The 14,283-nt window shown below is 32.1% G+C and overlaps 1 protein-coding gene across 1 annotated transcript in view; it reads right to left on the reverse strand.

The window, feature by feature from the left end:
* LOC114331528 (zinc finger protein 236-like) overlaps nt 1-14,283 on the reverse strand; it is a 60,808-nt gene that overhangs the window by 20,186 nt on the left and 26,339 nt on the right. Inside the window, exon 3 of the mRNA XM_028281482.2 lies at nt 11,993-12,275. Within this exon, the coding sequence (XP_028137283.2) occupies nt 11,993-12,275 (283 nt within the window). The remainder of the gene's footprint in view (nt 1-11,992; nt 12,276-14,283) is intronic.

Genomic DNA, 14,283 nt, shown 5'->3' on the forward strand with positions numbered 1-14,283 from the left:
TAACTAAATAACTAATTAGGCAACATAGAGAAATTATCACTGTCATTTTGACAAACCTGCGTCAGATTTTCTCTAATCTGTTCTGTCATCTTTATCGATATCTGTTCAGTGCAATAGTGTGTTAATTTAAGAATTCGTTTTTGTTGTTTCATAGAAAGTAGTGTTTATTGATGGTTAATTTATTATATATTTGTTGTCGTTGTATAAGTTGTTGGCCTCTTTGAAAGAATAAATTTTTGTTAATTGTGAGTTTTAGTTATATGTAGGTAGGTAAGTACATTTTATGTAAAAATATTTCAAATTCTAATGCGAGTATATAAAGTTTTAGGAGGATTTTTTATTCTAAAAATATTATCAATAGTTTAAAAAAATGGAAAAAGTAAATCAAACGAAAAATAAAGTGAAACCTTCCAAGAAAAAGTCCATTAAAAACCGTGCCAAAATTATGCGAAAATCGAAATTTGTTTCGCTTCACAACAAAAAAATGATTATTTATTATTGTTTTATTATTAGATATTTCATGCAAATACCTTTCTAAATACCTACCTTAACATAAACTTTTCACCTATTTTGGTTTATTTTTATAAATATTTATTTATTAATAATAAAATCGTTTTCTATTACTTCCATTTAGCGGGACTATGATATTGTCAAAATATTAATCTTTGATAATGTCAAAGATTACCACTGTTGCCAAAGTTTATGATACTATCTCCCGACGTTATATTTTGTTGCTATCTGTTGATCGCTACTGTTTACTCTTAATATCTAGTGATACCTAATTTCGCTAAAAAATAGGTATCTTCCTTTGGTCCATATTTCTAGAAAATTTCTTTACATAAATATATATCCGAAATTACAATTCATTTAAGCTTATAAAACATTTCGGTTCACATCTGAGCATCCAACCCTTTTTCTTCTCTCTCAACACAATCTTCTGACAAGCTAGAAGCCTCCAGGCATTGATTATTTACTTCTTCAGCCCCTAAATACTCTGAATGCATCCTTTTGATTACTCTCTGACCATCTTACTCACTCAACAACAGATCTAACCTGCTAGAAGCCTCGATCCATTGCCTATTTACTTCTTCCACTACTACCACCACAATTATTCAGTCCGGTATCTCTCTGATCATCCAATCGTCGTTTACTTGTGGTGTGACGTCACTTCCGTCTTATGCCTCCTCTACATATCAGCAGATGCGTCTGCGGATGCATCTGCCGATGTATCTGATGCCTCCTCTACATATCAGCAGACGCGTCTGCGGATGCATCTGCGTACGCATCTGCCGATGTATCTGATGCCTCCTCTACATATCAGCAGGATCCCCGTATGCGTCCGCAGATGTGTAGATGGGGTAATTTGGTCGTCTGTTGGTGGTCTGTTGTTTATTTTTCGTGTCGGCAGCTGCAAAAAATAAACAACAGACGACCAAATTACCCCATCTACACATCTGCGGATGCATACGGGGATGTCATCCGCGGACGCGTCTGCTGATATGTAGAGGAGGCATCAGATACATCGGCAGATGCGACCGCAGATGCATCCGCAGACGCGTCTGCTGATATGTAGAGGATGCATCAGATACATCGGCAGATGCATCCGCAGACGCGTCTGCTGATATGTAGAGAAGGCATTAAGTTGTGCTCACAACGAGGCGCCAGATGCATTATTTTAAATGCGAGCGTTCACCAAAATGAAGAGTAGGATACTAAGCTCTAGGCTAGGATACGATGCGATGGTCTCCGTAGTGAGCAAACCCTTAGAAAGCACTACTATGAATTTTCAAGAGCAAACTTTATATTATTATTTAAAGCCAAAATAGATCAAACGTGGCAAGCACAAATGAATGTAAAGCTAGAACTGCGTCATATCACAAAAAGCGTAAGAGAAAAATAAAAAAATGTCTAAATACTACAAAAAAAAAACAATTTCACAGCTACGATCTGTTTAATAAATCTACGGCCTTTGGGCCGTATAATTGAGGTTCATCCTGGATCTGATGGTATAGTTAGAGTGGCCACAGTGAAAACTAATAGTGGTATATATAAACGCTCTATAGTAAAATTATGTCCTTTGCCTTTTGAGCCGTAACAATACTGCGTATTGTGGTGGGCGGTTGTGGTTCGTCCACATAAGTAGGAATAACAATTTTTAATTTTCTTGTTTTTGTAAAGAATATTTTAATTCATTTTCTTTTCAATATTATGGGACACCCCGTATATACGAGTAGGCCAATACCTAATTCAGTGAGTATGTATTAATTTTTATCATTATTTTCAAGTAAAAACCTTAAAGTTTTTTGTATGTAATTACCTGCCTACTCGCCTCATTTTAAAAAGACAATTCGCCAACCAACTCTCTTGGTTAACAGTCACTTACAATCATTCCGAAAAGTGTATAGAAACTCAATATAGTCCTCGCGAGTGATTTATACTTTATACTACTCAGCAATAGCAGTACGAAAAATAGCAGGCCTGCTCCAGCTTGTGCAACGAGAAATGACAAGGTAGGAAATATTTTTATTACAATTTACTTTAAGGTCTGGTTTTTTTACTGTTATTTTTTTTATTCTATTTTAAATTCACCCTATGCTAAACAGTCCACTAATAAAGCTCACTGAGTTAGTAATCTCCTCCAAGATGATTTAATATTTATACAGCGATGAGTGAGCTAATAACCGGCAAAATATCGCAAAAGATGGAAAACATAATACGTTGTGAAATAAAAAGGAATGAAACTAACGGAGACGGGAAATTATCAACAGAAACCTATAAATTTACATTATATTGATAGTTTCCCACATTTAGACGTATCGGAGGAGTTTGGCAACTGCCTCTGCGACTAAAGGTGGTCTAAAGGTGGGGGAAACTATCAGTATAATGTAAATTTATAGGTTTCTATAGATAATTTCCCACGTCGACTGGTTTCATCTCTTTTTATTTCACAGCGTATTATGTTTTCCGTTATTTTACCGGTTATTAGCGTAATCATCACTGTATATTGATTATAACATTGTCCATAGCATTAAAAATCTATTTACTCGGAACAATACAGTATGATTTTCATTATATGTAAACATTACTATCACTTACTTGAGAAAAGACATTTTTCTCTAATCCCCTTTAGTGAAAACACCTTAAAAGTAAAGTTAAACTATCAACGACTGTATCATCTATCATTAAAAATGTATGTCATGATATGTATGGTGTAGAACTTCCCATGGAGTGCAAATAGTATAAAGATAAAAGATACACCAGCTTTTGCCGTTTTTGAATTATAGTCATTCATAAAGTATAAGTATTTTCGAAACAAGTATTTGCTGTTAGTCGTATTCCTAATACCATTGTTTATATAGTAACAGTCAACCTAACGACTAAATCTGTTTCGATTCTAATTGAGACAGTCACCAGATGTCACCACCATTTCTGTCAGGGTTGCAATGTCACGCGTAACTACGATAAATACAAAATGCATCGACACCAAGTTGGATACGACCCTATTCGTAACACACCAACTCGCATACATATTAAGAAAAATAAATATATGGAAGAATATAATTTAGAAATTGAATTAATGATGTCATGCTATTATTAGTTTATTGATTATGTTCAAAATAAGACAGCTAAAAGGAACTACAACGTTAACGGAATTTTGTTGTGTCATATGGACAATGGACCTCTAAATTTGAAAAAACCGGGAAGTGCTACCATTTAAATGGGTGCGTTTTTGAGAAAGGGGTGAATTAGTCCCTAGGCACAGGGCGAATTAGGGTGAGTTGTATGCACTTTTGGTGCAAACACGTCTACAGGAAAATTGTTCTAGGTTAAACTTTTTACAAAAATATATTCAAAAGAAAAGCAACGAAAGAAAGCAATTTTGTTGTCCCATAACTTTCTTCTACAAGAATATAGGTATAGGCATTGCTTCAGTGAAAAATAACTTCCATTCTTCCTCTTTAAAAGTAAGTTTGGTAGAAGTTTCTAAGGTTTATAGTTTCCGGAAGAGAATTTTTCAAAGTTCGCCACTCACAGCATTTTTGGGCCATTTTCCCCATTATTTCACAAACATTGTTCTGTAACTTTTTTCTACGCTTTTCTAGTTATACGCAATGGTACATTTAGTAGAAAGAGAAGTCAAATACCTTCAAAATGGTCTATTGTATAAGACTATACGGCTCTTTTTAAGCAAGTTATGCTTTTTCAAGGCTTTATACTTTTAATCATTTCTGATATTTTTAATGATAATTGCTCAATATGAATTTTTTTCTTGTACATTTACAATGGGTAATAAAAAAGCTTATTTTCTTTGCTTTAAAATGGTGTATTGCAAAAAATTCTAGGACTATCTTTAAACAAGATATCCGCAGGATATCCAAGAGTATCCGTAATTTGCGAAAAGCTTTAAATTTTTTTATTTTTTTAAATTGAAGAATATAATTGCATATTATAATATAATTTTTAATTACAAATAACTTTTTATAATAACACTTTTCGATATTGTGAAATATAAAAGTACTTTACTCTTGAGCGAAATTCATATTTTTTACATACCTTGTACACTTTTGATAAAATTTTAGGTTTTAGTTTTAGACTATGCAGATCATTTTATAAAGAATATTTTTTTCATAAAGTTAATAATAAAAAAGTTTTCCATATGTTTCCAACTTAGTGGGACCTATTGCATGTGTATATGTCACATTTTGAAGAAGCATAACTTGTTTAAAAATATTCCTAGAATGTTTTGCAATACACCATTTTAAAGTAAAGAAAATAAACTTTCTTTTTTATTGTACAATATATATAATAAATATACAATAAAAAAGTTATAATGAAAAATTTAAAAATAATCATAAAATATCAAAAATCATTAAAAGTATAAAACTTTGAACAACCATATCTGGCTTAAAAATAGTCATACATCCTTCTGCTATAGATCATTTTAAAGGTAATTGGTTTTTCTTTTAAATACATGTAACATGGTATATACCTTAAGCTACGTAGAAAAAAGTTACCGAACAATGTTTTAGAAGTAACAAGGAAAATGGGCCAAAATCGCTCTGAGTGACGAACTTTGAAAAATCATATTTTGGAAACTAAAAATCATAGAGACTTTTACCAAACGCCATTTTAAAGAGGAAGAACGGAAGTTTTTTTCTGTGAAACAATACCTATACCTATATCTCTGAGGAAAAAAGTTATGGGGCAAAATACCAAATTGCTATCTTTCTTGTTTTTTTCTTGCTTTTGTTTTGAATATATTTTTGTAAAAAAAAAATATTTTTGACTTTAAAATATGATGTTTCGATAGTTAATTTAACCTAGAATCATTTTCCTGTAGACGTTTGCACCAAATGTGCATAGAACTCACACTAACTCGTCCTGTGCCTAGGGACTAATTCACCTCTTTCTCAAAAACGCACCCCCCTAAATGGTAGCACTACGCGGGTTTTTCATATATAGAGGTCCATTGACTATATTAAACAATAAAACCCCGTTAACGTTGTAGTTTTTTTCTAAAATACATAATCAATAGATATGTGTATAATGTCTAGTAGCATGCCATCATTAATTCAATTTCTAAATATATTATTCCATATATTTATTTTTCCTTAATATGTATGCGAGTTGTTGTGTTATGAATAGGGTCGTATCCAACTTGGTGTCGATGCATTTTGGATTTATCGTAGTTACGCGTGACATTGCAACCCTGACAGAAATGGTGGTGGCATCTGGTGACTGTCTCAATTAGAATCAAACAAATTTACTCGTTAGGTTGACCGACTATTACTATATAAACAATGCTAATACTTTAACTCAACTTTGCACTATAACTCTATTAGTCGAGGAAATGAAGCTGGAAAAATGGTAAAACCTCGCAATTTTTTCGTCCAGCATCGATTTGTACAAAAATTTGGGATTAGGCTCATTTCACCCTCTAGGTCATTTTCTATATTGAACCGCTGTACGCTTTTGGGTTTTTAAGGGTGAAAACCACCCCTAATTGTAAAAAGTTATAAAATAACATTTTAAACTTTAATTTTGTCAACATTTGCTTCTTATTAGTTACATTATGATTGTTTTGTGCTTTAAGATATAATATTACAATATTTCAACCCTTAAAACCACCCTTGTTGGAGCTATATATGACAAGTTTACTTATCCTAAAAGAGTAATTTCGGCTTGCATCAATTTACATAAAAATTTGGGGTTAGGATCATCTTACCCTGTACTTCATATCCTATATCATGCTCAAGGGCGTTGATTATTTTTAGGGGTGTAAACTACCCTTATTATCAAAAATTATATAAAAACATTGTAAACTTTAATACAGGTAAAATTTGGTTTTGACTGGTTAAATAATGATTGTTTTATGTTTTAGGATATAATATCATAATATTTCAACCCTTAAAAACCACCCTTAATAACATTGCAATTTTTATAAGTAGACAATTTAATAGATCTATACAGAAAAAAAGTAGAATTAAAGAATTACAAAAACATTTATTTACACAAAAATACGAATTTAAAAATATATAAAAATACACATACAAATAGTTTTTTAGTCATCCCGTATACGAACCGGCTCTGTGGTATTATATAGGTACATTGAAAATGCTCTACAAGGGGACTATTCGAATTTTTCGAAAAAAAAAAATTAGTTTTAGAAACATAGCTCCTTCATTTTTGGCGATAAAAGTTTTTTCAATAATAGTTTTGTATGATTTTGAAGAGTAATAAGACTGTGTAAATTAAATTCCGTTAGATCCCTTAATTTTAATTGAGGTGGGTTTAAAGGGCTCGAATAAGGGGATGTTTGCTCGTAAATAGATTTTTTAAACAGCTATATCTCGCTAAATGTTCACTGTAATGAAAATCTATACATAAGGAAATTTTAACTATTATAAAAGCTACAATTTAGTAGTCATTTTTTTTCGTGTCTCTAGTATTTTCGGAGATATTTTGAAGAAAATGATAAAAAATGCAAAATTGCAAAAAATCAATTTTTCTTTAAACTCCAATTTTCCTAAAATTAGGCCTTTTAAATAGGTCAAACTTCTTGGGTGTATTGATAATATAAATATAAAAGGAATTGCAAAAAGACAAAGACCAATTTTTACTTACAAGGGTAGTTAAGGGGTTGTTTTCGCTATTTTTTTTTTCGTAGAGAAAAATAGGTACCGACTTTTTTTATCATAAGTTGCTCAATTTTTATGCTAGAAACTTTTTATTATTTTTTCTTGAAAAATCTTATTGTATGCTTGACAAAATATCATGTAAGTTTTCCTGGAAAAATGCAAAGTTTTTCCGTTATTTGGCTTTGATTATTTCAAATTATGCATTTGACGAAAAAAGCTAACTTTTAACATGCCGTATCTCGGTTTGTATTGGTCGTAAAAATATAAAAAACAGCTTCGTTTGTGTTACTAAAAAATACAATTTTGATATCTACAGTTTTTTTTATTAAATGCATATTTTTCGAGTTATTCTCAAAAACCCTCTAAAAAAGTCGATTTTTGAGTCGAAAAACTGTTACTTTCAACCACGAATAACTTGAAAAATATTAGTTTTACGAAGAAAATGTATAAAACATTTTTTTCTTAAAATCACTTCTTACATTGATTTACATGGTTAAAATGTAATAAAAAATTCCCACCCCCGAGATGGGGTGGCAACTACCCCCAAGGTCTTAGCGTACAGCAGCATGATATAGAAAGTGATCCTTGGACGATTCCTTAACTTCTGTGAAAATTTCAGGACGAAAAAATTGCGAGCCAAAATGCTTCATTTCCTCGACTATATAAAATTAGCAATAAATCTTAAAAAGTTGTGTTGATTTATCACACGGCTTTTGGCTCATTATTCTAGTTTTAAACGTAGGTACTAGTCGTCGCATTCTTGCGCTTAATGAGCAAATTAAATTACTTTTACAATATTCAGACCTAATGATGCCTCCAGGTTAATCCATCGTTTTTGAATTATTGTCGTGTCAAAAATAAATCAAATCTATCTGTGTTTCTTCTACAATCCTGAGGTCACTGAATTCTGGCCCTTTATATTGGTCCTTCGAGGCCGGAATAGACCATATGTCCAGATGAGAAACATATTTAACACTTCCCAATGGTGCGCTGTACTGGAATTTTTCGTTTTGTTTGTTCATGTACTATATGTTTAGCGTCCACTCATCTACACACAGTTCAACCGCTAATAAGACAGAGAAAACATTACATTTCGATGCTGCAGAATGGAAACCTTCTAAAAAACCTCAGTTTTTCCGGAGGAAGAAATAACTCTCTAAAATAGCTTCTGAGCCAATTCTTTCACGGCAATTGATTTCTTAATACAATTAGAAATGTATATTACAACTAAAATTAACTCTGTAAAAAACTTTTCATTAACTTTAGAGTAATTTGACATACACGGTTTGGCATCAAAATATTGCTGAAAATACTGACGTAGAGGTTTCCATTATGCACCATCGATTTACTGAATCATCTAGTGATCCTATTATTGGAATGCCTATGCCATTTGAGATTTAACCAAGCATCTCAACTATTACTAGCCAGAGTATATGCATGAGGTACTCACACGACCTCTGAGTAATTCCTCTCAGGTACTCACTTGACCAGGTATTATACCTAAGCTGTGTCTATATCAAATTCTCTTTTGAGACAAAATTGTGACAGGAATGGACTTTCCATTATTTCGGTCCATTTCCATTCCATTCTTGTGGATTGGACATATAATTGCTTTTTTTCAGTCTCCTGGAATTTCTTCTGTGTTCCACACGTCTCTTATTAACATATGGAATCTATCTATATTATCTGTGTCCTCCAATTTTATGAATTTCAGTTGGTATGCTGTCAATCTCTGGGGCTTTATTATTCTTCAGCGCTTTAATGACATCCATTATTTCCTGTCTTGTGGATGGGTATGTTAATTCATTATTCTGGTTAAGATCTTCTGTTATCTCGAAATTCGCTACTGCATGGACTCTGTTTATTTGTATTTGCCCTGTTAGGTCTGGATCCCGCATAAGAAAAAAAAAGGTTTGTTAATAGCAAGCTGAAAATTTGTTAATAGCTTAACGGTGTCTAGTCGGCCAAACTTTTATATATGGGAATACTGGAACAGGGGAAGTTTTAATGGTGGAACAGGTTAAAAATTTGGAACGTCAGACTACGAAAACGTCAAATGTATTTTTAGGGCAGTCAATGAGGTTATTTGGCTCCGAATTCCATCCTACTACATCGATTTACTTGATATTTTCACAATAAATAGAGAATAGCTCAAGAAACAAAGTCTACGCTATGTCGATATGCGCTTTTATCTTAGGGGTGGTTCACACCCCTTCTCGGGGGGTGTAAAATTTTTTGGTTAAAATTACCACGGAAGTGGCTAGAGAACCTAATTCTAAGCAAAAACTATTCAATATTTTTTTTTGAAAACTCAATAATTTTTGAGTTATTCGTGGTTGAAACTTAACCGTTTTCATTGAAAAATGACACCTTTTCGGGCGTTTTTTTGTGAATACCTTAAAATCTATGCATCTAACGAAAAAAACTATACAAAACATTTTTGTAGTTTAAAAAAAAAACAAAGAGATTTGTTCCTTCATATATCTTCTAGTTATATTACAAAAAGAGATATGGTAGGTGAGAAGAGTATAAAAAACCAAAGAGACTAGTTCCTTCATAAATCTTCTAGTTATAATATAAAAAGAGATATAGTAGGTGAAAATAGTTTTTTTTTGGTGCATGCTGAAATCGGTGTATTCAACTTCAAATAAAAGAGAAACTGTCGATTTTAGTTGTAAAATGCTACCAATACCTTTTGTAGTGATTGAAAAGACCTTTAGAATGAGCCACATTAAATGTCGATTACATCCAAAGTAAGCGAGATATGCTGCAAAAAAATGATGACTAATGGAATTTAAAAAAAAATGTGAAGTACATTTAACCCGTCATCCATTAGAATTTAATTCCGTTTTCCTTCTACAATAATTTTTATTATAGTGTTATTTCTATCTTCAAAAAGTTGGACGGGTTTAAAATGGATAGTTTTTGAAAAAAAAATAAGATCAAATTATAGAGCGCATTTTTAAATTTTCTTAAGAATCTTCCTTTTTCTCCATGTAACTCGAAAATGATAAGAGATACGAAAAAACCACACAAAAATGTAGGATTTTGTTGAGCAAAAATTTTGTTTTATGTTTCATTATTGTATCTCTTATCATTTTCAAGTTACATGTAGAAAAAGAAGATTTTTAAGGAAATCTAAAAATGTGCTCTATAAATTGATCTTATTTTTTTTTTCAAAAACCATTCATTTTAAACCCGTCCAACTTTTTGAATCCGTCCATAATACTATAATAAAAGGTATTGTAGAAGTAAAATGATGCATTAAAATTCCTAGTGGATGAGAGGTTAAATATACTTCTCATTTTTTCTTAAAATATCTACATTAATCATCAATTTTTTTGCAGCATATCTCGCTTAGTTTGAATGCAATATACCTTTAATATTGCTCATTTTAAAGATCTTTTTAAGCACTACAAAAGGTGTTGGTGACATTATACACCTAAAATCGACCGTTTGTCTGATATTTCAAGTTGAATACAACGATTTGAGCATGCATTAAAAAAACAAACTATTTTCAACTACTATATCTCTTTTTATATTATAACTAGAAGATTTATGGAGGAACTAGTCTCTTTGGTTTTTTATAAGCTACAAAAATGTTTTATATAGTTTTTTTAGTTAGATGCATGGTTTTTAAGATATTTGCAAAAAACCGTTCGAAAAGGTGTTGTTTCAATGAAAATGGCCAATTTTCAACCACGAAAAACTCAAAAAATATTGAGTTTTCAAAAAAAATTATAGAACAGTTTTTGCTTAGAATTAAGTTATCTAGCCACTTCCGTGGTTATTTTAACCAAGAAATTTTCTACCCCCGAGAAGGGGTGGGAACGACCCCCAAGATAAAAGCACACATCGGCATAGGGTAGACTTTGAATTAGGAGATAGGTAGAGGCTATTCCCAAAATTTCATTAAAATCCATGCAGTAGGATAGAATTCGGAGGTAATATCCTATTTTTGCTCCCATTGACTAGCGTATTTGTCGGACAGAACTTCCAATTGATTTGTTGCCCTTTCATTAAACTCTCATGCAAAAATCAGACTGGCATTTATCACCAACTGGGCATTTTAATAAGTGGAACAAGAAAAACATGTCAAATGACAGGAATCATGTTGGTTAGTAATAACAGTCTGATTTTTGCATGAGAGTTTAATGAAAGGGTAACAAATCAATTGAGAGTTCTGTCGGACAAAATACATCTGACGTATTCGTAGTTTGACTTTCCAAATTTTTAACCTGTTCCACAATTAAAACTTCCCTGTTCCAGTGTTCCAATATATCAATGTTTGTCCGACTAGACACCCTTAAGCTATTAACAAATTTTCAGTTTACTATTAATCAACTGTATATTTTGTCTACCTATCTTCGTTCTTCTTCATATTTTTCGCGCCATTCTCGTGTTCTTCTTTGTGTATACTGCACATATAGTTCATTCCTTTTGTCTATTGCTTGTTTGCTTTCTTCATCCATCCAAAGATCTTTTCTTTGATGTTTTTCTAGTTTTCTTCTAACCTTCAGCAAAAGCTGAGTTTTCACCACATAACTTTTAATACTGAATCAAAATCACTTATAAGACTTTTTGTATCTATTGCAGTTTTATCTGTGCTAATCATTGAACGTTAGACCGACTGCGCCAAACTAAAGTACAGATGTTTTTAATTGTTTATTTCGATTCGATAACTAGGTTAGATGCATTATTACAGAGTTATTGCAAAGCGATTAGAGCAAGTATTGTATTATTCCAGCGTATTCGCACACAGGCAAGTTCTACAGCAGATGAAATCAATGAGTAAGCGCTTTTCATGTTGATTAGTAATGTACACTAAAATGTGCCATCCGAAAAACACTTACTTATAAGGTTTTTCTCTTGTATGGGTTCTAATATGTTTTTTAAGGTCACTGAGAGTAGTAAAAAATTTATTACATCCATCTGACTCACAATTGAATGTTTTACCATTGTGCAAGCGTTCGTGGGCTCTCAATCTATATCTGGTATTGAAGGCTTTATCACATCCGGTTTCTGAGCATTCGAATGGTTTCACTTTCGTGTGGACCCTGATGTGAATTTTTAAACTGTATGAAGTTAAGAAGGCCTTCCCACAGCTCGGTTCCGTACATTTGAATCTGTATTCGCCTAAAAACAGATCAATAATTATATTTCTTATTGGATACATACTAAAGTTACTATACTAAGAGTCATTCATAACCGAATATATCAATCATAAACTGGACATAGACATTAACGATGCACAATGTGGTTGCGCAAAGGCCTAGGAACACGTGAATCTCTTTTTCACTTAATATACTGATACAAAGGTACCTGGATGTCAATCAAGATGTATATGCGTGTTTTATTGACTATACTAAAGGATTTGATAAAGTAAAACATGAACAATTAATGTATGTCCTGAAATCAAAGAAGATAGACTACAATGACCTCATGTTCATATTGAATTTGTACTATAAGCAGATAGCAAAAGGATGTGTTAACGAACAGCTGTCAGAGGAAATGGAAATTAGGCGTGGGGTGCGACAGAGATGCGTATTGTCGCCAATTATTTTTAATGCCTACTCGACAGAGATAGAGATCCTGAGAAAGCTCTTTAGGGTGAAACAGCTAGAATAAAAGTAAATGGAGTTTCCATTAACAACATTAGATATGCGGATGACATGATCAGTGTTAATCCATGATTGGTACTGGAAAAGCTTGTGCAGCTTATCGCGGGACATAGGCATATTGGGTATAAACAGAGGTAAAATGAAAAGACAGGTTAATGGACAATGTAAGTGACGTGAGGGAGGGAGTAAAACCGTCCTACTTATCCTCCCCAACTGCCTCACACTGAACGATATTCGCGGCAAACTCGGGAACAGGGCACAAAATATCCATGATATCTATATAAATATCAAAATATCGGATATATATGATATATATCCGATATATATCCAAAATGTCATATTTATATGATATTTATGATATTTTGGAAAACATTTCAATAGAGAAACTAAATTGACCAAAATAAGACTCTAAAAATGTGGAATGTAACAATATAAAAGATATATTTTTACTTTAAATAAAAAATAGAAAAATATAACAGTATAAAATATATATTTTTACTTAAATACAAAAAACAAAAATATAAACGTACGTATGGTAGTATGTTACATAAACAAAAAACAAACTGCCACGAGTATCCAAGTAACAACTAAATTAACTAAAAATATTGAAACCATTAACTTAAACATATAGGTATTTCTATTTTTCCAAAATAACTTAAAATTCTGAATGTTTAAAAAACAAAATCAAAATTTAGAAAATTAATCAAGATGAAGGTTCAACATCGGAAGTGTCTGATGCACCCGAAAGCATCGAAAGCACCCAAGACTTAATTCTGCCTCTTCATTTTCCCTTCTTTGTTTCTTGTTCAGGCCAAATCCATTCCAAATTTTTATATTTTTGGTATAAAGAACTGTTTAAATATATAAAACATGAATACAAGTTTAGCAGCCTTTTCGGTTCCTAAATTATTTCGTAATTTGGAACGCACAAGTCCAAAGCTTGAAAACCACCTTTCAATACCTGCCGTTGAGGCTACTGCTGTAAGTAATTGGTTAATTCGTTCGAGAAATATGTTTTTTTTCAGGCCAAGCAGATTCAGCGATTGGAACAGACTTCAACCATAATAATGGAGATATTTTTTTGGAATTTGGACGATACATGAAAGACGGAAAAGGTTTAGACTTCGAAGTTAGAGCCATTACATTCCAAAAGGAACAAAATCTGTGTGGATTGAATTTAAATATTCATAAGCCTGTTCTTTTCGTTCGACAGTAAGTCTTTCTCCCAAAAAACGATGGCCAAGTAAGTTTGCCAAAAAATGAGGCGAACCTAGAGCAATATTCCTCCTTTTGTAATAAAAATTCTTAATTTGAATTGGTTGATCTTAATTGATTTGAATTCCTGTTAGAAAGTTAGAAGGCAAGTCAACGCAGTTGCGACGTTGCCGCTTTTTAACCTTATTGTGTAAAAATTAGTACGAAATAAATTACTGATATATATCACGATATATATAATATAAATATCATGATATATATCACGATATATATCGTGACATATATCAGTGGATATATATCCTCGCGCC

The sequence above is a fragment of the Diabrotica virgifera genome, chromosome 1, assembly GCF_917563875.1.
Source record: "Diabrotica virgifera virgifera chromosome 1, PGI_DIABVI_V3a".
Classification (NCBI taxonomy): Eukaryota; Metazoa; Arthropoda; class Insecta; order Coleoptera; family Chrysomelidae; genus Diabrotica; species Diabrotica virgifera.